At 48.0% G+C, this 23,837-nt stretch overlaps 1 protein-coding gene and 1 pseudogene across 1 annotated transcript; both read left to right on the top strand.

Annotated features, from left to right (window-relative positions):
* Window positions 1-10,851: 10,851 nt before the first annotated feature.
* On the top strand, window positions 10,852-12,580 carry LOC120946196 (annotated as a pseudogene).
* Window positions 12,581-14,264: 1,684 nt separating this feature from the next.
* Window positions 14,265-14,723, top strand: LOC120946197 (ribonuclease H-like). The gene has a single exon (XM_040361018.1). It carries the CDS (start codon window positions 14,265-14,267, stop codon window positions 14,721-14,723), a length of 459 nt encoding a protein of 152 aa, XP_040216952.1.
* The last annotated feature ends 9,114 nt before the right edge of the window (window positions 14,724-23,837 follow it).

The following is a 23,837-nucleotide window of genomic DNA, read 5'->3' on the forward strand; positions in this document are numbered from 1 at the left end:
GTGCCACCCATCAGTGCCCATCAATGCTGCCTCATTAGTGCCTATTAGTGCTGCCTTATCAGTGCCCAACAGTGCAGCCTATCAGTGCCCATCAGTGCAGCCTCATCAGCACACATCAATGAAGCTGAAAAATTACCCGTTTTCAAAACTAAACTATGAAAACAGTTTTGTTTTTCAAGATCTGTTTTTGTTTTTTATCAAAAAATAAAAACCCCAGTAGTGATTAAATACCAGTAATAGCTCTATTTGTGTGAAAAAAATTATAAAAATATAATTTGGGTACAGTGTAGCAGTGGCAGAAGTATAGGGGTCACTGAGGTTGCCATGGCGACCGGGCCCCATGCTGCAGGGGGCCCATGAGGGAATGTGTGTATGTACATGTACAGTATGTATGTGTGCATGTGTTTATATGTGTGTGCATATGTACATTTATATATATATATATATATATATATATATATATATATATATATATATATATATATATGTGTGTGTTTATATTAGGTAGGGTTGTCCCCAGGCCCGGATTGGCCATAGGGCAAACCGGGCATTTGCCCGGTGGGCCGCGTCCGCCGGGCCACTGTTCTGACTTGCGGGGCCAAGGCAGGCTGCTCTTTAAGCCCGCGCCGGTCCTCCGACCTTTCCGCGGCCGCCCGGCTGCCAGTTCAGCCTCAGGCTCAGCCTTCGGCGTCGGCATCAGCAGCTCCTGAAGGGGGAGGGACTAGAGGAGACACCGCTCCACGGCCGCCAATGAAGTTCAGCCGTTGGTGCCGGGGGGCGTGACCAGGAAGGGAGAGGAGCCTGCTACAGCATGTGTTCTGCCGATGGGATCTCTCAGCAAAAACGTAAGTGCAGCCCCTGTAACCTGAATAGGAGGAGCGGTGGCTGCATATAGAAGAATAATTCTCTCCATCGTCCCCCCGCGGTCTCTGAATGCCTGCTTCTGCTCCTCTCCCTCTCGCAGGCATTCAGGTACTGCGGGAAGAAGATGGAGAGAATGATTCTTCTATATGCAGCCAACCCACCGCTCCTCCTATCCTGCTTATCTCTGCTGCCCCCCCCAGTGCTCTCTAGTCTCTACCCCCCCCCAGTGCTCTCTAGTCTCTACCCCCCACAGTGCTCTCTAGTCTCTACCTCCCACAGTGCTCTCCACCTCCCCCCATGCTCTCCACCTCCCTCCTGTGTTCTTCACCTCCCCCCTGTGCCCTCTGCCTCTCCCTATGCTCTACACTTCCCCCTGTGCTCTTCACCTCCCCCCAATGCTCTCCAACACCCCCAGTGCTCTCTAGCCCCCCCCCAGTGCTCTCCAGCCTCACCTTCTCTCCACCTCCGTCCTGTGTTCTCCACCTCCCCCCATGCTCTATGCTGCCCCCCTGTGCCCTCCATCTCTCTCCCTGTGCCCTTTATCTCTCCCCCTGTGCTCTCCACCTCCCCCTGTGCCCTCCGTCTCTTCCCCTGTGCCCTCCGTCTCTCCCCCTATGCTCTCCACCTCCCCCCATGCTCTGCGCTGCCCCCTGTGCCCTCCGTCTCTCCCCCTGTGCTCTCCACCTCCCCCCATGCTCTACGCTGCCCCCTGTGCCCTCTGCCTCTCCCCCTGTGCTCTCCACCTCCCCCCATGCTCTACGCTGCCCCCTGTGCCCTCCGTCTCTCCCCCTGTGCTCTCCACCTCCCCCATGCTCTACGCTGCCCCCTGTGCCCTCCGCCTCTCCCCCTGTGCTCTCCACCTCCCCCATGCTCTACGCTGCCCCCTGTGCCCTCCACCTCTCCCCCTGTGCTCTCCACCTCCCCCATGCTCTATGCTGCCCCCCTGTGCCCCCCATCTCTCTCCCTGTGCCCTTTATCTCTCCCCCTGTGCTCTCCACCTCCCCCATGCTCTACGCTCCCCCCTGTGCCCTCCGTCTCTCCCCCTGTGCTCTCCACCTCCCCCCATGCTCTACGCTGCCCCCTGTGCCCTCCGCCTCTCCCCCTGTGCTCTCCACCCCCCCCATGCTCTATGCTGCCCCCTGTGCCCTCCACCTCTCCCCCTGTGCTCTCCACCTCCCCCTGTGCTCTTTTCAATTCCCCCTAATTCTCTACAGAATTCCCCCTCCTCCATCTCTCTCCCTGTGCTCTCCACCTCCCCCATGCTCTATGCTGCCCCCCTGTGCCCCCATCTCTCTCCCTGTGCCCTTTATCTCTCCCCCTGTGCTCTCCACCTCCCCCATGCTCTACGCTCCCCCCTGTGCCCTCCGTCTCTCCCCCTGTGCTCTCCACCTCCCCCCATGCTCTACGCTGCCCCCCCCTGTGCCCTCCGCCTCTCGCCCTGTGCTTTTCACTGCCCCCTGTGCTCTCTACCTCCCCCATGCTCTACACTGCCCCCTGTACCCTCTGCCTCTCCCCCTGTGCTCTCCACCTCCCCCTGTGCTCTTTTCAATTCCCCCTAATTCTCTCCAGTCCCCCCCCAGTGCTCTCCAGCCCCCCCCAGTGCTCTCTATCCCCCCCAGTGCTCTCCAGCCCCCCTCTTCTCTCCACCTCCCTCCTGTGCTCTCCACCTCCCCCCATGCTCTAGGCTGCCCCCTATGACCTCCATATTTCCCCCTGTGCTCTCCACCTTCCCAATGCTCTACGCTGCCCCCCCCTGTGCCCTCTGCCTCTCCCCCAGTGCTTTCTAGCCCCCCAGTGCCCTCTAGCCTCCCCTGTGCTCTCTAGCCTCCCCTGTGCTCTCTAGCCTCCCCTGTGATCTCCAGCCCCCCAGTGCTCTTTAACACCCCAGCCCAGTGCTTTCCACCTCCCACATGCTCTACGCTGCCCCCCTGTGCCCTCCGTCTCTCCCCCTGTGCTCTCCACCTTCCCAATGCTCTACGCTGCCCCCCCTGTGCCCTCCGCCTCTCCCCCTGTGCTTTTCACTGCCCCCTGTGCTCTCCACCTCCCCCATGCTCTACACTGCCCCCTGTGCCCTCTGCCTCTCCCCCTGTGCTCTCCACCTCCCCCTGTGCTCTTTTCAATTCCCCCTAATTCTCTCCAACCCCCCCCCGTGCTTTCCAGCCACCCCAGTGCTCTCCACCTCCCCCCATGCTCTATGCTGCCCCCTGTGCCCTCTGCCTCTCCCCCAGTGCTTTTTAGCCCCCCCTGTGCTCTCCACCTCCCCCATGCTCTACGCTGCCCCCTGTACCCTCTGCCTCTCCCCCAGTGCTCTCTAGCCCCCCAGTGCTCTCCACCTCCTCCCATGCTCTACGTTGCCCCCCTGTGCCCTACGCCTCTCCCCCAGTACTCTCCAGCCCCCCATTGATCTTCACCTACCCCCTGTGCTCTCCACCTCCTCCCGTGCTCTCTGCTGCCCCCCCTGTGCCCTTCGCCTCCCCCCAGTGATCTTCGCTTCCCCCAGTGATCTTCGCCTCCCCCAATGATCTCCGCCTCCCCCATGTGCTCTTCGCCCCCGTGCTCTCCTGCCCTCCCTGTACTCTCTGCCCCACCCTGTGTTTTTGCTTCCCCCTGTGCTCTCCAACCCCCCACTCCCTGTGCTCTCCAGGCCCCCATGCTCTCCAGCCCCCTTGTGCTCTCCTCTTCCTCCCTGTGTTCTCTGCCTCTCCCCCATGCTCTCACCCCACCCCATGTTCTCAAGGTTCTTCCCGGTGCTCTCTGCCCCCCCCTGCTCTTTCCCTGTCTCCTTGCCCCCTGCACCTTTGCAGGGTTTCCCCCTCCCCTCTCCCGGGGGATCCCTCAGGATGAAAAGTGGAGAAGGAGACGGTTAAGATGTCATGGGCTGCTCATTCCAAAATGCCCGGGCCTATTTTTTGTGCCAGTTCAGGCCTGGTTGTCCCGATACCGAGCATTTCCCTGAGTACTTGTACTCAGGGAAATGCTCCTATGCTTCACCCGATACCTGGACAGTTAGGGGCGATCGGTGCAGCAGGGGAGTTACAAGCACTGATCTGCCCCCTTTTCAGCTGCTTTAGTTAAAGTTATACAGTGGTGATCGGTGCTTGTAACTCCCCCCAAAGCCGCACCAATCACCGCTGAGTGAGTGAGTGAGTGAGAAACTTATATAGCGCAACACATGCAAACTAAATCGCCTCTGGGCGCTTAGTATGCATTCCCTGAGTAACCTTTTTGATCTCAGAAGAGATAGGTTTTGATCTTTCTTCTGAAGGCCAAGTGGTCCACCTCCAATCGGATGGTGGTTGGTAGGGCGTTCCACAGTCTAGGTCCTTGGACTGCGAATCTTCGCTCTCCTTTGGACTTGTATCTGGCTTTGGGTATCAGGAGTAGATTTTGGTTGGTGGATCGCAGAACGCCGTTGGGTATGTGAGCTTTTATTTTTTCGCATAGATATTGGGGGGCGTTTCCTTGGATACACTTATGCGTTAGGCAGAGTGCTTTGAAAGTGATTCTGTCTTTTACTGGGAGCCAATGAAGGGATCTCAGAGAAGGTGAGATTTATTCCCATGTTTTTTTCTCAGTCACTAGTCGAGCGGCTGTATTTTTAACGACTTGCAGACGAGTGATTTGGTATTTGGGAAGTCCGAGATAGAGGGCATTAGCATAGTCAAGTCTGGAGTTAATAATTGTACCCACCACGACTGCTATGTCTTCTTTTGGGATAAAGGGAGTGAGTCTGCGTAGTAGGCGCAGCAGATGGTGCGATCCACTGACCACTGACCCTATTTGTGCATCCATTGTTGGTGTCGAAAATGACTCCAAGATTTTTGACTTTGGTGCTAGGGGTGATGGTTTTACCCAGAATGGGCGGGGGTGTCCATGTTGATACTGGATGATTTTTCTGGTTGGCGTGAAACAGGAGAAATTCTGTTTTTGAGCCGTTGAGTTTAAGATAACTCTTTGTCATCCAGTTTTCTATCATAGTAAGGCATTTCTCTAATCTGAGATAATGATCCTTATTGTTGCAGATGCGAAAATACAGTTGTGTGTCATCTGAATAAGAGTGGTAAAGTAGCTTCTGGTTACTGATGATTTCAAAAAGAGGGCGGAGATAGATATTGAACAGAACAGGCGACAAAGGGGATCCCTGGGGGACTCCGTATGACACTGTGCGTTCTTCAGAAGTGAAAGGCCCAAGTTTCACTATTTGTGATCGGTTTTCCAGAAAGGAGGAGAACCAGGATAAATCACATTCTGCGACTCTGGCTACTTTAGCTAGCCGAGTCAGTAATATTTTGTGGTCAACAGTATCAAAAGCAGGACTTAGGTCCAACAGTACCAAAAGACAAGATTCTCCTACGTCTGCTGCCTCGAGAGCGTCATCCCATATTTTGAGCAGTGCTGTTTCTGTCCCTTGACCTGGACGGAAACCCGATTGAAACGGAGCGAGTAATTTATGGGTGTCTAAATGCTGTTGTAGCTGTTGTACAACTTCTTTCTCCATTATCTTGGAGAAGACATTTAGGCCTGTTATGGGTCAACGGTGGTTTGGGTCTTTGGGGTCAACGGTGTTTTTTTTTTAAATTGGTTTAATTATGCCTTGTTTCAGCAAGTTTGGCACATGCCCTCCTTGAACGACTGGTTTATGAGCTGCCTGATAGCTGGTGCCAAAATATCGGCACATTCTTTCAGCAGCTTGGTTGGGATGATATCATTGGGTACTGTGCTGTTTCGTAGAGTAGCGATGATGTTTTTGGTGGCATCAATGGAAATGGGTTTTAGAGTGATGGAATAGAAAAGAAAAACAAGAGAATAGAATACAATTTTATATATATTATAATTGATTCTATTCTGTTCTATTGTTTTTCTATTCTTTTCTATTTTAGTTTTCATAAATTTTAATTATTTTCCAATCTATTCTAGAATTCATATTTATACTATTCGAATGTTCTATTTTATTACATTATTTTAACTTCTATTCTATTCTTTTTGATTCTATTGCTTTATTGTTTTATATTCTATTTTATTGTAGTTTTTAGAAAATCGATTTCTATTTTTTCAAATTCGATTCGAATTTGTTTTCGAACTCGATTCGAATTCGATTCGAATTTCGTTCGCGTTTTTTTAAATTTGTTTAGATTCGTTAATTTTGTAATTCGGTTTGTGATTTGGGGAGGGGTTGATGACGGTTCTATTTTGCTGAATACTTTCACGGATTTTTTCAATTTTATTAATGAAATAATCCGATAATTCGTTGCAAAATTCTTGTAAATCAGAATTGGGGGCCTCTAAGCAGACTGGGTCCATAGTCTGAGAGACTAGCTTGAAGAGTTCGCGGGGGCGGTTTAGGGCATTTGCAATGATGTTGGAAAAGTGATTTTTTTTTTACCATAAAGATTTCTTTGTGGTATTTCTTAGTTATTATCTTATAAATGGTGTGGTTTTCCTCTGAAGAGCTTCTTTTCCAAGCTGCTTCCACTCTTCTGCGCTCTTGCTTTAGCAACGACAGTTGGTCATTAAACCAGCTGGAGTTGTTTTTCCGGATGCGTTTTGGTGCTACTAAGTCGGCTGACTGTAGTAGCGCCTTGTTGATGGCGTATAGTGTTTGTGTGGCTGTTAGATGTTGTTGGTTTGTTTTTATTTTTTTCCCTAATGTAGTTTTGAAGAGTTCCGAGTGGAGCTTCTTCTGTGATCTAGTCCAGTGAGTTGCCAGAGAGGGCATTTTTAGTAATTGTGAATTTAATGGCATGGTGATCTGTCCATGGTTGCGGCTCAATCTCCAGAATATCGATTTCCAAATCTTGTTTGAAAATTAGATCAAGCGTGTGACCTGAGGCATGAGTGGGCTCATGTACTAGTTGCTGCAGACCTAATCTTTCCAGATGGTCGATACATGCGTCCGTGATGGGGTCCAGTGAGGAGTTGGCCCAAAGGTTGAAATCCCAGAGCAGCAAGAGGTGTTTAATGTTTAGGGTATAGGTGGAGATGAACTCCGTCAATGACGTGAGAAGGTGCGTCTGATGGTTCGGTCATCCAAGGCTCCGGGATCCGAACTACAGCTATGTGCCGTTCGGGATCCATTAGAACAAACACCAGGCAGGCTGTATGTAAGTTCAAACAGGAAGACCTTTATTGGAAGTACACAACACTCTTTTTAAACAGAATTTGGAACATCCCGCCCCCCACAAACGCTTTCCTATTGGTCAATTGTAAAGTACATCGAGTTCTCCTCCAGGTCCTCTTAGGCATGCAAATGAGGACTTGAACATGAGTCAGCAGGGATTGGTCCGATAGCTGGAATGGAAGGACTGTTATGTGTATTGAGACGGAAGCCCCAGGGGGAAATCAATGTACACAATAGCCAGACACAGAACAATGGAGCCGTCTGGCCTTAAGACAGAGCAGAAGACCCCCCACTGTGTAACAGATTTCAAAGAGATACCCTTCAGCATTCCAAGGTCTATGACATAACTTCCCCTGGGAAACAGTCCAACAGCCACAGTGGGACCCCGAACGGGTCAACTCGAGGATGTTGGAAAAGTAGTCTTAAGGTTCTAGGTCTGTCTGCCGGGATAACCCATCCGCATTCCCGTTTTGAGGCCCTGGCCCATAATCGGAAGGCAAGAGGCTCGCATTCAGTCCTCTCCAAAAGCCTCTGTCCCGGCTAGGTCTGTCACACATCTCCCCCTTTGGCAGGAGACTAACACAGGTGGAGACCCCAATGCCAGTACCCACACAGTACCCCAAATAAATTGTCCCAAACCGAGCATTACTCACCCAGCCAACCTCTGCCTCTCTCATAGAGCATGCCTGCCGTTGGGGAGAAGCCTGGACTGGCCCTTCTCCCTGGAGTCCTTTCAGCCGCTGGAGAGAAGACAGGGTGACTGGGCTCAGTTCATCATGCTGTTGGGGATCTGGGCCAACTGCCCCCCATCCCTGGGGTATACAAGTGGAGACTGAAGTCCCATCCACTTGTGGTAGGTGAAAATCCCCAGGTGCTTGCAAAGCAATGCTGACATCCTCCTGTCTCAGTGATTCAGCTGGGAGTAAAAGCTTTACAACCTCAGCTTGTTGCTAGAGAGAGGGGCCAACTGCCCCGGCTCCCTGGAACTCCACAGTTTTTTCCGGTGCTGGGCAGAGATTGGTAGCACTCTGCCCTGTTGCCAGTACTTGAGCTGGCAATGCATAATCCATAACATCTTCTGAATAGTCCATTAAGTCCATACATTCTGTAATCTGCGGCTGGGGAGATGAGCCAACTGCCCTAGCCCCCTGGAACTCCACATCATCCGCTTCGGCTTCAGGGATGGCAATCTTCAGATTTTCCACTGCCGATTCATCAGCCAGGATTTCAGAGTTGTCAGCTGATATTTCCTGATCGTCCCAGGCAAAGGGAGCCCCACCCTGCTGCTGAGCAGAGTTTTAGCAGCTGTCTGTAGGCGATCTCCAGCTCCTCTTGTCGCTCTTGTTCTCTGTCTTGTCGCTCTCGTTCTCTCTCTTGTCGCTCATCCTGCAGCTGGATGCCTCTAATGGCATTCTGTATAGCGGTCTCTGATGGGTTAGCACCATATAATGCCAACCGCTTTCGAACTCGTTGCTGAAACAAGTCTTCAACTGACCGGGGTCCTGCATCCCCATCCCTCTGATCCATCTCGGCTAGCTCACTGATCAGGGTGGCCCACCGGTCCCTCCACGGCTCTCAAGTAAGTCTTTCAGCATGGCTCTCCTGCATGCTGCATAGCTGGTCATTGACTGTGGTAGTTTGGAGTGTCCCAGTAACTGGAGAGAAAATCCCACCGCTGCCAACCTATGTAACAAGACCCTGGCTCGCTCGCTTCTGCTCTCCGGACACTCCTCTGCTACTAGTGAGTCAGCTTTCAGATTGCAACGTCTGATGGTTCGGTCATCCAAGGCTCCGGGATCCGAACTACAGCTATGTGCTGTTCGGGATCCATTAGAACAAACACCAGGCAGGCTGTATGTAAGTTCAAACAGGAAGACCTTTATTGGAAGTACACAACACTCTTTTTAAACAGAATTTGGAACATCCTGCCCCCAACAATCGCTTTCCTATTGGTCAATTGTAAAGTACATTAAGTTCTCCTTCAGGTCCTCTTAGGCATGCAAATGAGGACTTGAACATGAGTCAGCAGGGATTGGTCCGATAGCTTGAATGGAGGGACTGTTATGTGTATTGAGACGGAAGCCCCAGGGGGCAATCAATGTACACAATAGCCAGACACAGAACAATGGAGCCGTCTGGCCTTAAGACAGAGCAGAAGACCCCCCACTGTGTAACAGATTTCAAAGAGATACCCTTCAGCATTCCAAGGTCTATGACAGGAGCCAATTCCCAAGCGTTGAGTTCTGGAAGGGGAGTGGGGGTGAGTGCTGGAGAATCCCAGTTACAGGGGAGTTGGAGGAACACTGCCTATCTGGGAGCCCTGGGGGGTGAGAGTGCGAGCAGACTCGTTGGAGAGTGTTGCAAAGAATGAATTGTGACCATTCTCTGATTCCAGTCAAACAAGCCAGGATCCCCCCCCCCCCCCGCGCAGGAATGCAATATGTTGCACTCATCTCCAAGAAGTCTAGGGAAAGGCAGCTGTTAGGCAGGCTCCACAGACAAAAGACATTGATTAGGTCACCATACTAGGTAGGGAAGGACAAGTAGTAATAAGGAAATGATCACGGAAGCGCAGTGATTGGGTATTGGCAAATGGGCGGTGTTGGGGGTGTGTGTGCTTGAAGTGTGGATGTTAAAACTGAATCACAATGGGTACAAACTCTCTTTTCCCATCCAGAGCTCGGCCATGAGGTTATACAGCTGTTGAGTGTTGAGTATAATTCCATCTTATTTGGCAGTAGGTCTTAGACATTTTTGTTAGAGTATTGTTCTTTATGCAATAGACATTTCTGTTAAAGCATTGTTTATTATGCAATAGACATTTTCTGTTAGAATAAATATAACTAGTTGACTCAAAGGTGTCTGTCTTTAACTAACTTCTAGCTTTAGGCCTAAACACATGCTTGGTCATTTATATACTCGCAAGCAAATGGCTCATATACAGTAATACAGATGTAATAGTTATACATATATATTATAGGTTGCAGTAAAGGATAGATACTTATAGTTATTATTAATTATTGCATGATTGTTACTTCAGTTGGCACCCTTAGATGTTTGGACATAGAGTTCACAAATCCTAACGTATTTTTGTTTTGAGTCCATTAAGCTTAAGTCCTCAAATAACCCAGAACTGAAATCGTCTCTATCTTTGATGAAAAGTTGGCGCTGGCTCGCGAATCTTGAAACCCTGCTTGGATGATCGAGAGAGTTCTGTAAAATTTCAACAGGAGTGTAGACGTACATAAACTGCTGAGATTTTTTTGGCCGATATGTTTGTATGTTAAACGTTTTTTTTTTGTGCGTTGTTGTAATGTTCGTGTGTGTTTGGCCTTTAACCAGTCAAGCGTACTGGTGAGTAAAGGGGATTGATCACCCCTGGATATGCGATATAGCCTGTAGATTGACAGGATAAACCACACATCTTTGCGGAAAAAGTGGGAGAAATATAGATTTTTATTTATTTTTTATTATTTTTTATTTTTTTTAAATTTGAAGTTTTTTTATTTTTATTTCATTTTTACCCATGTGAATGTGAAAAGAGCTTTCTGTTCCTAGAGAAGATACACACATCTTTGCGGAAAAAGTGGGAGAAATATAGATTATTTTTTATTATTTTTACTTTTTTTTCAATTTGAAGTTTTTTTTTATTTTTATTTAATTTTTACCCATGTGAATGTGAAAATAGCTTTCTGTTCTTAGAGAAGATCAATGTGGCCTGCAGTCTGACAGGGAGGAGGGCGTTTATTTAGAGTGCGCTCGGTAGGACTACAAATAATCAGTTTTTTGTCTGATTGTTGGTCTGTGTTGATTCAGGTGTGTATTGTCTAAGCAACTGTTCAATGTATTTAGTTGCAGTCAACATAACAATGGATATTCTTGAACAGTTTACTGTGGAAAAGGCTTGTATCCATTTTAGTAATACACAAAAGAATGCGTTAGTACACCAATTCAATGATCTATTAAAGCAATGCAATACTCATAATGAGGCGCTCAAATCCAAAAAGTCTTCCAAGTCTAAAAAGTCTTCCAAAGAAGGCAAGAAAAAGAGGATGGCAAATTTGGTATGCATGCTATTCAAGATGAAAGAGATTGCAGAACAGACAGAATTACAATGGTGTTAAGATAGGACTGAATTATTAGGAAGGATAGAAAATGTGCGTAAAGATGTTTCAGTGGTAGCTACGAATGCGGACATGAATGTGTGTGAGTGTGATGAAATGAGGGATGAGTTTGAACAATTGTTGACTGAGAATAGCTTGTTGGAGCAATGAGTGGATGAATGTAAGGAAACATGTATGTTGAGGGAACAATGTATCACATCTTTAGAGAAGAAAGAGGCTGTGAATGAATCTGCGATAGAAATGCTTAAGAGAAAGTTACAGGAGTGTAAAACTCAGCTAGCCCAAAAAGATCATGCCATTCTATCTTTGAAAGCGCAGGCAATGGAGAAAGTGCACAGCCATTGTTGTGCTAACAAGGATACACAGTCTAGTGTGACACAGGAGAGGGGGGAAGGGATGCTGATAGAACAGCAACCAGTATGGTCAGCTGACAATCCTGAAGAGCCCCCAGATCACAGTTCTTCTCTCTATACTTCTGCGTCAGATAGGACTTGGCCAGGATCTGCGATTATAAAGAGGGAGGGTGGCACCCAATCCACGACACTCTCCATACAAGATCGCACAAATCTGTGCCAGATTTTGGGAAAATTTGACACGAGTGCTTCACCCATTAGTCTCTCAAACAGGCTGGAAGCTGTAGTGACACAGTACATTTTAAACAATAGGGATGCATGCACACTCCTCCGCGCATGGCTTCCATTGCAACTGTGTGAAAAACTGCAACAACCAGTCGGGAATCATAGAAGTCTAACTCCCGAGTTAAACTCAAATTGGGGGAACTCGGCAGATAGAATGAAGGAAATACAGCGCATAATGGGAGGAAGGGATACTAGGGGTTCAGATGCCCTAGAAAATACTAAATTTAGGAGGGAAATTGATCCAATACACTTTTGCAGTGAATACTTCACCATTTATAAGGCCACATACAATTGTCCTGATATGTCTCACGATGACAGTAGTTTTCTGTGTTCTATGGCTAAGTGCACGTGTATTGATTACCATACCAGAATTGCACTGAGGAATGCCACATCATACCAGACCTTTATAAACATATTAAGGGACTGGGTTCGGGAGACAGATCAAGACAATAGGCCCCACAAAAGAGTTGCCGAAGTAGTTAAAAGCAAAGGTAGAGTGAGGTTTGCAGGCAGGTGTTACAGATGTGGGAATACAGGCCATGTAATGAAGGAGGCTTTGGCATAAAAAGGAACAGCAAAAACCTGAATCAGATAAGGTGGCAACAGAGCCGAACAAGGCACCTGATACTACATTATATGGTCCTCTTTTTAGGGAGTTAGAGAGGATAGTGCAAGCTAAAATAAACCAGGAGGAATATAAAATCCCACCCCCAACCAATCCTTATTTTAAACCATAGGGATGTCAGGCCCCTGTATTGTCCCTAGTATGTCATCTGGACAGGGACAAAAGCGGCAGACCACGTATCCAAGGGGCGATAGGGGGCCATTGCACAAATATATTACTAGATAGTTGAGCTGCTGTAAGTCTAACTAATATCAGACTTCAAAAAGATCCTAATGGGAAACAAATCTTCCTTAGAGGATTCAGAGGACAACTAGTACCTTCTGAGCAATCAATACCTGTATCTATAGAAATACAGAGGTTATGTGTGGAACACAGTTTGTTTCTTTCCCCAACGCATGAGGGCACTATTTTGGGCTCGGATGTCATGGGGGCACATGGACTGATTCTAGATCTATGTAACTGGGTATTGTGAAAAGGTCTAGATACAAAGGCAAGGTGCACATGGTCATGGACAGCTGGGAAGTTGCATCTGTTAAAACAGATGAAATCCTTGACCCACAGGCAATACTGAAAACAGAGGACCAAATATTGGCTAAAATCTTGTGGCAACATAATGAAGTGTGGGCAACGTCTAAAGTGCAATGTGGTAAAGTTTCAAACATGATTGTTAAAATTGAGGGCCCTGATCCGCCACCTCAGCGTCAGTACAAAATTCCACCCGAATCTATCCCATACATACAGTGAGGAATTTGTTGGCACAAAATGTAATTAAAGAATGCCAATCTAAAACAAATGCAGCCCTCTGGCCAGTAAAGAAGGAGGGGGGATGGAAGCCCACTGTAGATTTCCGTGCGCTAAACAGATGCATCCCATCTATTACAAATGTAGTTGCTAAGATGCCAGACATGATGACAGCACTGAAACCTTCAGCAAAAGTGTACTCATCAATTGACATATCAAATGGCTATTTTTCCATTCCTGTAAATGAGGATAGCCAATACAAGCTAGCCTTTACGTTTCAGGGAAAACAGTATGCATTCTGTAGATTAGCTCAGGGGTTCAAATCCAGTTCTACGTACTTCCATATCTGTATGGTGGACATTCTGAAGACATTTTCGGAGCCAGAATGCATCATCCAGTATGTGGATGACATACTTCTCCAAACAGAGACAGAAGAGCAGCATGACACTAATTGAGAATGCAGGTTTGAAATTAAACCCCAAAAAGGCACAATTGATGAAGGATTCAATATGTTTCTTGGGTGTGATAGTTTCACAGGGTGGGAGGACTCCAGACCCAAACAAATGTGAAACTATCAGGAGATTACCAAGACCAGTCACTAAAACCGCACTGAGACAATTCCTGGGGATGGTCGGTTTCTGCAGGGACTTTATTGAAGGCTTTGCAGAAAAGGAGAGACCACTGTATGATTTTCTCAAAGGAGACAAGAAGGAAACAGACCCCTTAGACTGGTTGGGAGAGCATGAGCAAGCTTTCACCAAGCTAAAGGTGGGTCTGATGCAGGCCCCGGCCTTAAGCAGTCCAAACGCCGATTTGCCCTTTGCACTACAAGTATATGCCTCTGCAGTAGCAATAACAGCGCTATTGCTGCAGGAGAGGCAGGGCAAATGGGTACCGGTGGGATACAGGTCCAGGGTACTAAGCCCGGTAGAGAGGGGATTCGGTGAATGTGTCAGAAACCTTTTGGCAGCGCACTGGGCGGTTCTCGCCACAGAACATGTTGTGGGGTTTGGCAAAATCATTCTGCAGACACCCCATTCTCCAATTAAAATGCTTTTGGAACGTACCCTCAAAGGGTAGTCAGATGGCTAGTGGATTTAACGCCCAGAAATCTGGCTGTGACCCACAATGCCACATACACTCTCCCACAATTGATGCAATATGAGGGAGAGCAGCATGACTGTGGGGAGGTACATCGGACCAGAACACAGGAGGTATTTAGGTTAACAGCAGGTGATGTAGACCTTAAAATCTGGGTGGATGGATCAAGGTACTGGGATGAAGGAAGTTTTCACACAGGGTATGCCCTGTGGTGCCCCCAGACCAATGAGAAAATCATGACCAAATGCCCTCTAAGTTTTTCTGCCCAAAGAGCTGAACTGGAGGCAGTGAGAGAGGCCATCATGCATTTCAGTTCGGGTCCCATAACCGTATTCTCTGACAGCGCCTATGTAACAAGGTCTCTGACCGAATACATGCCTCTGTGGCAGTCAAGGGGCTTCAGTGATGCCTCTGGGAAAGACTTGATACATAGTGCGGTGCTAAGAGATATATGGGAAAGATCAAGTGTGGAACCTCAGAGAGTGGCTATCATTAAGGTGAGAGCTCACTAAAGAGGTGGAGAGGAGGTTACTGTGGGCAATAACAAGGCAAATGAGCTGGCAAAGGAGGCAGCTTTGATAGGGGTCAAGTGGACACCCTATGATGCTGAAGGGAGACAGGCCTGGGAGGAACATCATTTTGAGGAGCAGGAGGTGAAAGCAGGTTTGCATGAACTCCTGCCAGTGCTAAGGATGCCTACCCCATGTTTAGCAGTTGAACAAAATAAGGATGAGGCCTTGAGCTCAATCAAAAAGCAGCTTAGAACAAAAGCGGCAGATGCTCCCCAAAATTATGTATTGCAAGACGATCAGAAGGAAGACGGTTTGTAGTACCCTCCCAGCATCAGAAGGATTTAGTCCGGGAGAACCACATGTTAACAGGCCACATGGGTGTTCAGGGTACCTTGAAATTTGTGCAAGTTAGATACTGGTGGGAGGCAATGGGTAACACAGTGTCACAGGTAGTGCAGGAATGTTTGATCTGTGCACAAATGAACCCTAGGCCAAAAGGACAGAAACCAGTCTTAGCAAGGGTACCGGTAGCTGATGGACCCTGGGAGAACCTGCAGATTGACTTTGTTGGTCCATTACCAAGTGCCACTGGAGGATATAGATATCTGCTGGTAGTTGTGGATGTTTTTTTAAAGTGGGTGGAGGCTCTACCCCTGAGGAAGGACTCTGCTACTGTCACAGCTAGAGCTTTGTGGACCGATGTCTTTTCAAGATGGGGTTCCCCAAAGTCCTGGAATCTGATAGGGGGACTCACTTTACCGGCAGGGTCATGAAAAATATTTGTGAACTGCTGGGAGTAGAACAGAGATTCCATGTACCATACCATTCACAATCGGCAGGGATGGTTGAGAGGATGAATCGAACACTGAAAGAGAGACTTAAAAAGATGGTACTGCAATCAGGAAAGAACTGGCCGATTTATCTGCTTTCAATCCTGATGGCAGTACGAGGGTCTACAGCGAAAGGTACATCATTAACTCCATATCAGTTGATGACGGGAAGAATGATGAACCTCAGCCATCCAGCAGACCCACTACTTAGCACCCCAGTGAGAGAGAGTGCTGAAAGGGACACATTTCTGGTCCAGCTGCAAGAACAGGTACAGGGGTATTTGCAATTTGCTGCAAATAACATGGCACCTAAAGAGAAGGAGCAGCCTGGAAGGCCTCCTGTTAGCTTGAAGATTGGAGACAGGGTTATGGTAAAGAACACTGGGGTGGATTCAAGAAGCAATTGCGCCTGTGTAACCATAGGTTACACAGCGCAATTGCTTACTTGCCCCGGCGTAATGAGCGCTCCTGATTCAGGAACCTCGTTACGCCGACTGCAGCCTAAGATATGCGTGGCATAAGGCTCTTATGCCCGCATATCTTAGGCTGCATTCTTGCGATGGCCGCTAGGTGGCGTTCCCGTTGTGCTCAGCGTATAGAATGCAAATTGCATACTAACGCCGATTCACAACGTTGCGCGAGCCCTGGGTACGCAGTTTACGTCGTTTCCGTATGGCGGTTTTCGCGTAAGGCTGCCCCTGCTATGTACGTCGTTTGCGTAAGTGATTCGTGAATGGCGCTGGACGCCATTCACGTTCACTTTGAAGCAAATGACGTCCTTGCGACGTCATTTGCCGCAATGCACGTCGGGAAAGTTTCCCGACGGAGCATGCGCTCTACGCTCGGGGCGGGAACGCGCCTTATTTAAATCATTCCCGCCCCCTACGGGATCATTTAAATTGCGCGCGCTTACGCCGCGCATTTTGCCCGAGTGCCCACGCAATTTACGGAGCTTCTGCTCCGTGAATCGAGGGCAGCGCAAAAAATTTGCGGGGCGCAGGGCAAAAACGTTGCCCTGCGCCTCCGTAAAAAAATCTACCTGAATCCGGGCCTTTGTTTCCAAATCTTCATGGGACGCAAACTGGACCAGACCGTTCACAGTCACTATGACCCTTAGTGATCAGGTAGTCAAGGTAAAGCGGCTCATGGACAATAAGGGTGCAAAAGGCATGAAAAAGAGGGAGATAGAGAAATGGGTTCATGCTGATCAATGTAAAAGATACTGCTCATAAGAAGTGATTCCGCTCTTGTTCTTGTCTTTCCAGAGTCCTGGTGGAGCGAAGATTTGCAAAGTCTCTGGAAAATGGATAGAAGGATCATAATTGTCGCGTTGGTGATCCATCTGAGCCATCTTACATCTCAAATTGATTCAGACGAACATTCAGGGGAGGATGAGGAGAATGAAAATCCTGATGAAAATTATGCATCCACTTCTGCTCTGTCATCAATGTTGGACTTGTTAGGGCAGAGGTGGGAGCAGGGGGGAGGTGAGAGAAGGAGAAAGGTCCGGATAATATCAGAGGGTCCTAAGTTACCAGAGACATACCAATGGGGTCAGCACGGCAATTTGCAATACAAAGTTTATTTTGCTTTTGGACGATTTAATCCTAACTTAACATCTCAAGGACTGCCGTATAAACAAGACTTGAGAAATATCATACCGGAGTCCGTCCAGCCGTTTGTGGATGCAACTATATATATGAATGAAACGGGTTATTGGTTAGGAAAAAATTCCAATCTATCCAAACCTTGGGAAACAAGGGACGTAGGATATGGGGTTTTTGGTGAAGAATTGAAAGAAGGGAAATATGTTTTTATGTGTGCCATATATTGGCAGAACCAAAGTAATAGGGTGCAGACGCCCAGGAGGCTGACACTTAGGCATAGTAAGGTGTCTGTTGGCCAAACTAGGGAACTCCGGATGACACATCAACAAGGTGAGAACTTCCTTGTGGGAGCGGTATCCAAGTCCTATCAGTCCTACAGAGAAGCTATCGGTTACTGGACATGTGGGACACCAGAATTGAACGTAGGGGAGATACGCCTGGTTGATGTCTCACCTGAGATGTTGATACCCTGCACAGGTAATGCCAGTGATCACACACAGGGACATGCTCCATTAGAGAAAGGGGAACCACTACAAATAGATTTAAGCTCGTCCCAAAAGCTGGCTACCAGGGTACAATATGCCATCACCACGTGGCACTTCAATGTCTCGCAGTGGTTGATGAAGTCCTATTACCCTATATGTGCTGAATATACTCTGAATCAAGTGCAGTCAGTATATCAATGGCTTGCTCCCAGAGACGTGCAAATGCAGAGTGAGGCTCATGCAGGACGCTTATTTCTGAGGAGTAACCGGAAGAGGAGGGATGTATTCAGCACTATATTGGGGGGAGTAGGAGCCGGAATGGGCATTGTTAATGGAGTGGACATCGATCTTCTGAATAACAAACTCTCAGCCATAGCTTCAGACAGCAAGCATGGCTTTGTTACTCAGAAAGAGATCAATGACATTCTCGATAACATTGATCTGCGTCACATAAATACCCAGGTGAAGGTGGCTCAAGACTTTATCCACCATTTTAAGAGGTTGGTAGACAGTGTGGTGATGCAGGGCAAAAATATATCATGGGCTCTGGCATGCACGCAGGGGCAAGCGGAATTGTCAACCAACCATCAAGCTGATTGTACAATCTCTGTATGAGGGACAGTGGCCTTATGAGTTGGCATCAGTAAGATTTTACCAAAGCACATCTCTTTCACTAATCAAAAATGGTGGTCAAATGCCTGGATGGGCTGTACTAATTTGGATTATGAGAGATGCTATGCTTCCTCATTGATCCCAAATACAGAAGTACAGACATTGGGCCAGATTCACAAAGGGATACGACGGTGTATCTACGGATACACCATCGTATCTCTGACTTACACTGGTCCTATCTATGCGCCTGATTCATAGAATCAGATACACATAGATAGGGCTAAGATCTGACAGTGTTACACTGTGTTACACTGTCGGATCTTTTTTTCAATTTAAAAATGGCGCCGGGGGCGTTCCCGCTGATTTACGATAAATAATATGTAAATCAGCGAGATGCGCAAATTCACGAACGTACGCGGACCCGTCGCAGTGTTCTTACGTCGTTTCCGTAGCGGTTTTCCCGTCGTATACTTACCCCTTCTTTTATCAGGCGCAGCCAATGTTAAGTATAGCCGGCGTTCCCGCGTCGAATTTGAATTTTCCTACGTCGTTTGCGTACGCCGATTCACGAACACGCGCGTCGGAAGTCCCGCTCACGTCGCAACCACTGACGTCCTAGTGACGTCAGTGGGAGCAATGCACGCCGAGAAATTCCCTGAGCTGAGCTACGTGAATCTGGCCCCCAGTCTGTGTATTCGGTAGTATCAATGGGCTTGCTGACTGGGGATTCTACATTGTTGCATCTGAGGCTAAATTACCCACATGTGATCAGAGAGGATGGGAGCTGGAGGCAGGTTGATACTTCCCTCTGTCGGAGGCATGACCATGACATCCTGTGTATGCCAAGTCAATAAACGGTGGTGAATGAGAAGTGTTGGGAAGATGCCCCGCTCTGTGTTCTGGATGGGGAAAACATCGCCAGGAAGGGAACACCGGTATATTATTTGGGGCATGGGAGAGTTTGTTTCTTTGTCCTAAAGGATACTGATATAACGTTATTTTTTTGAAGGAAGAAGATTATGATCCAATCAAGCACAGATACAAAAATCGCACCTCATTCCTGGTATAATAGAGAAGAATAATGCCATTCGCTCCATTATTCTTCTCACTGATATAACGTTAGTCATGGAACTAGCATGTTCTGTGAACATGACACTAGCTAGAGGAGCATGGTGTACCCTTGGCGGTGTCTCTGAAATCCAGACACAGGAGTGGAATTATGTGGTACCGCATATTGCCAAGCTGTCTGTGGATATCAACCATAACCGCTCTGTTAATCTGAGAGCCCTGAACCTTGGTATGGGAAGAAAGATACAGGAATGGTTAACAGATTGGGATAGAGATGAGAGCCTTATGAGGACGCTACAGCAAGAGAGAGATAATGCTACTATAGTCATCCACCATGATCAGAATGAAATAAAAGAGATAGTGCATCAACTAGAAACTGATGCGGGAGGATCTTGGTGGGAGGAAATATTTGGACATTCCAGTAAGGCCAACAGAATTATTTGATACATCCCATTGTGGTATTACTCATTATCGCTGCAGCGTCGTCATTGGTTCAAGTTGGTATGTGTTGTTGGACTCGACGTTTATATAAGAAAGTCTCTCATTTATCCATGCAAATGGAGGGACGAATCGGTGGTGAGGTCTCTTCATACAAATTAGAGGCTTTGCTGCCAATTCAGAACACTGAAATACTGCCGGTATGCCAAAATTGCGCTAGGGGAGGCCATTGTGAACGAACCTGCATAATCCCAACCCGTATATACAGTGAAGAGTTATAGAAGGTTGGGAGCGGGATATGCGATTTGATGGGTCATATGTATATATGTAAATATTATGGTGATGGGTGATTTATGTCATGGTGTAGTGTGATAACGGTGTGTTTTAGGCTAATAAGACGGGCAAGAAAGGCCCTCCTCGGGACTCTGTTGCAGAAAGCTGGTTAACATGAGGCTCTGAGTGTGTGCTGGTGAATGGTGAGTGAATGGACACCCCTTTCCCTGCCTGTACTGCGCCCCTGCATGAAGATGTCAGAAAGAAGAAAAGAAGACACGGAATGGTGACCTGGAAGCCGTCACGGAAGTTGAGGCGTCACCCAGTAGCAAAGCAGCACGTGTTGGGAAGCACAGCACGTTAAAACCATTATTGACTGTTCCAAAGAGCCGTTTCGGAAACACATGTTGGAGAACAGTCGAGAACTGTTCCGGAGGTACTGGTTCTGAAACGCATGGTGGAAGACAGTTAAGAACTGTTCCGGATGTACTGGTTCTGAAACACATGTTGGAAAACAGTCGAGGACTGTTCCAGAGGTACTGATTTTGAAACACATGTTGGAAGTCAGTTATGGACTGTTTCATGGGAGCCGGTTCTGAAGCCTATGGTGGGAGGCGCAATATTGTGGGCTATTCCATAGGCGCTATTTCTGAGACGCATGTTGAATAAAGCAACAGATTGAAACAGTGGAGGACTGTTCGGACCATATGGACTGTTCGAGGGGAGCCATGTCTAAAGAAGGATGTTGTGCACCTTATTAGGCGCAAAGCGGCATATGTTGCAAAGAATGAATTGTGACCATTCTCTGATTCCAGTCAAACAAGCCAGGATTCACGCCCCCCCCCCCCCACACAGGAATGCAATATGCTGCACTCGTCTCTAAGAAGTCTAGGGAAAGGCAGCTGTTAGGCAGGCTCCACAGACAAAAGACATTGATTAGGTCACCATACTAGGTAGGGAAGGACAAGTAGTAACAAGGAAATGATCACGGAAGTGCAGTGATTGGGTATTGGCAAATGGGCGGTGTTGGGGGTGTGTGTGCTTGAAGTGTGGATGTTAAAACTGAATCACAATGGGTACAAACTCTCTTTTCCCATCCAGAGCTCGGCCATGAGGTTATACAGCTGTTGAGTGTTGAGTATAATTCCATCTTATTTGGCAGTAGGTCTTAGACATTTTTGTTAGAGTATTGTTCTTTATGCAATAGACATTTCTGTCAAAGCATTGTTTATTATGCAATAGACATTTTCTATTAGAATAAATATAACTGTTTGACTCAAAGGTGTCTGTCTTTAACTAACTTCTAGCTTTAGGCCTAAACTTAGCTTGGTCATTTAAATACTCTCAAGCAAATGGCTCATATACAGTAATACAGATGCAATAGTTATACATATATATTATAGGTTGCAGTAAAGGATAGATACTTATAGTTATTATTAATTATTGCATGATTGTTACTTCAGAGAGCGTCCTGCTTCACTGGCTGACTGAGTAGGAATGACACTGACAGTGTGCTGGTCCCCTGGGTGTATCAAGATGGCCACCAACTGAGATCCGGCCCAAGCCAGGGGCTGTGTGACTGGGGGGTCCGCACAGCCTGCGAAGGAGGCTCAGGGGTATCTGGGGGAGAGCTAGGCCGCTGCTGAAGCCGTGGACTTTCCTAGACGCGGCTGCCGCAAATCTTCCCTAGAGGTTGGGCTGGGGTTATGGAGGGTAATGGATGGCTGGAGCTGAGGCAGGGAGATGGTGGCTGGCGGTGTGGGGCGGTAAAGAAAGTTGGTTGTTTACCGCTGTGTTAGGCCACCGCCGCGGCTTGTCCTGAAAAGGACGGCTGCAAACGGTCCCAGGAGAGGTCAAAATAGCCCTGAGCATCAGGGGCTTACCTTGAAGATGCTCCCGGGAAGTGAAGCCTGCGTGGTAAAAAGGGAGGCCAAGGGGGGAAGGGAGAAACGCTGGTTCTCTGGTCCTGTGGCAGGGGAGTTGGAAGAACCCTGCCTATCTGGGAAGCCCTGGGGAATGAGTGAGAGCAGACTCGTTGGAGAGCGTCCTGCTTCACTGGCTGACTGAGTAGGAATGTCTGTGCCTGTATCCTTTTCTGTGCTGCTCTCCTCCTCCGGGTTTGTGTCCCCCTCCGTGCTGTGTGTCCTCCTCCATGCTGCTCTCCCCCTCCGGGTCCTTGTCCTTCTCTGTGCTGCTCTCCTCCTCCGGGATAGTGTCCCCCTCTGTGCTGTGTGTCCTCCTCTGTGCTGCTCTCCCCTTCCGGGTCCTTGTCCCCCTCCGTGCTGCTGACTGTGCTCCATGTCCCCCTCCGTGCTGCAGCCTGTGCTCCGTGTCCCCCTCCCGCTGCTCTCCCCCTCTGCGCTCCTTGTCCCCCTCAATGTCCTCCTCCATCCCCTTGATCTGTCAGGATGGAGAGCGGAGGTAGGAGCCGCTAAATCCGGCTCCTACCTTTTCCGAATGTACAGAGTCAGTGATCACTGACTCTGTTCATTCACATAACTGAGCATCGTAACCCAGGGCTCGACAAAATCCGGGCGCCCTGTTGCAACTGCGACAAGAAATTGTGACCCGGCGCCCGGGGAAGCTTAGCCCTGCAGAAGGCCGCAAAGTCGCACTCTCAATTACCGGCGGGCCTCAATTACCTGCGAGTGTGGGCCCGCCGCGATTGCGCGGCGGGGAGGTGGGGGCGCACGAAGACACAGGATACTGTGTCTCCGTGCGCCCCTACCTCCCCCGCCGTGTGATCGCGGTGGGCCCGCGCCTGCAGGTAATTGAGGCCGCGGCTTTGCGGCCTTTTGCAGGCCTAAGCTTCCATTTGTAATCTGGCGCCATCTTGTGGTGGCCGTTGGCATTACAAGTAAAACAGCAGTTCTAATGTGTTTTTCACTGTTTTCACTGCCATCTCCTTCCCAAACATTATATATATTTTTTTATTCTAACACCCTAGAGAATAAAATGGCGGTCGTTGCAATACTTTCTGCACACCGTAGTCTTACAAGCGCACTTTTTTGGGGAAAAATACACTTTTTTAAATAAAAAAATAAGACAAAAGTAAAATTAGCCCAATTTTTTTTTAAATTGTGAAAGATAATGTTACGCCGAGTAAATTGATACCCAACATGTCACGCTTCAAAATTGCTTCCGCTCGTGGAATGGCAACAAACTTTTACCCTTTCAAATCTCCATAGGCGACGTTTAAAAAATTCTACAGGTTGCATGTTTTGAGTTACAGAGGAGGTCTAGGGCTATAATTATTATTCTCGCTCTACCAACCACGGCGATACCTCACATGTGTGGTTTGAATACCGTTATCATATGCGGACGCTAATCACGTATGCGTTCGCTTCTGCTTGCGAGCTTGGCAGGACGGGGCGCGTTTTCTGGCTCCTAACTTTTTTAGCTGGCTCCTAGATTCCACTCCTGTCGTAACCTGCTTCAGTTTATGAATGGAGAGGAGCTTCTCTCCATTCATTTTAGCTGAGGCTGAGGCTTAGCTGAGGCTGCAGAGAAAGGGACTGGGGAATCTGTGACCTTAGTCCCTGTAACGGCTACCCCATTAGTGAGAGGGTATCAGCCGTTGGAGACGTCCTTTTCCCTGGCAAGTTGCGATATGCAAATACAGCTGGTATAACCCCATTCACGAGATCCAGAGAGAGAGAGTCAGGTTCAGCTGTAAAAGGAGCTGAATAATAGTCCCATAGAATGCCCTTTCAAGAACGAGACGGGGCTACGTTTTGAAGGGTCAAGTAGACTACTTTAATGGTTCACTCTGAGATTTTATACAGTTTTCAAGGCACATGA

This window comes from Rana temporaria, chromosome 7 (assembly GCF_905171775.1).
Source record: "Rana temporaria chromosome 7, aRanTem1.1, whole genome shotgun sequence".
NCBI classification, from domain to species: Eukaryota; Metazoa; Chordata; class Amphibia; order Anura; family Ranidae; genus Rana; species Rana temporaria.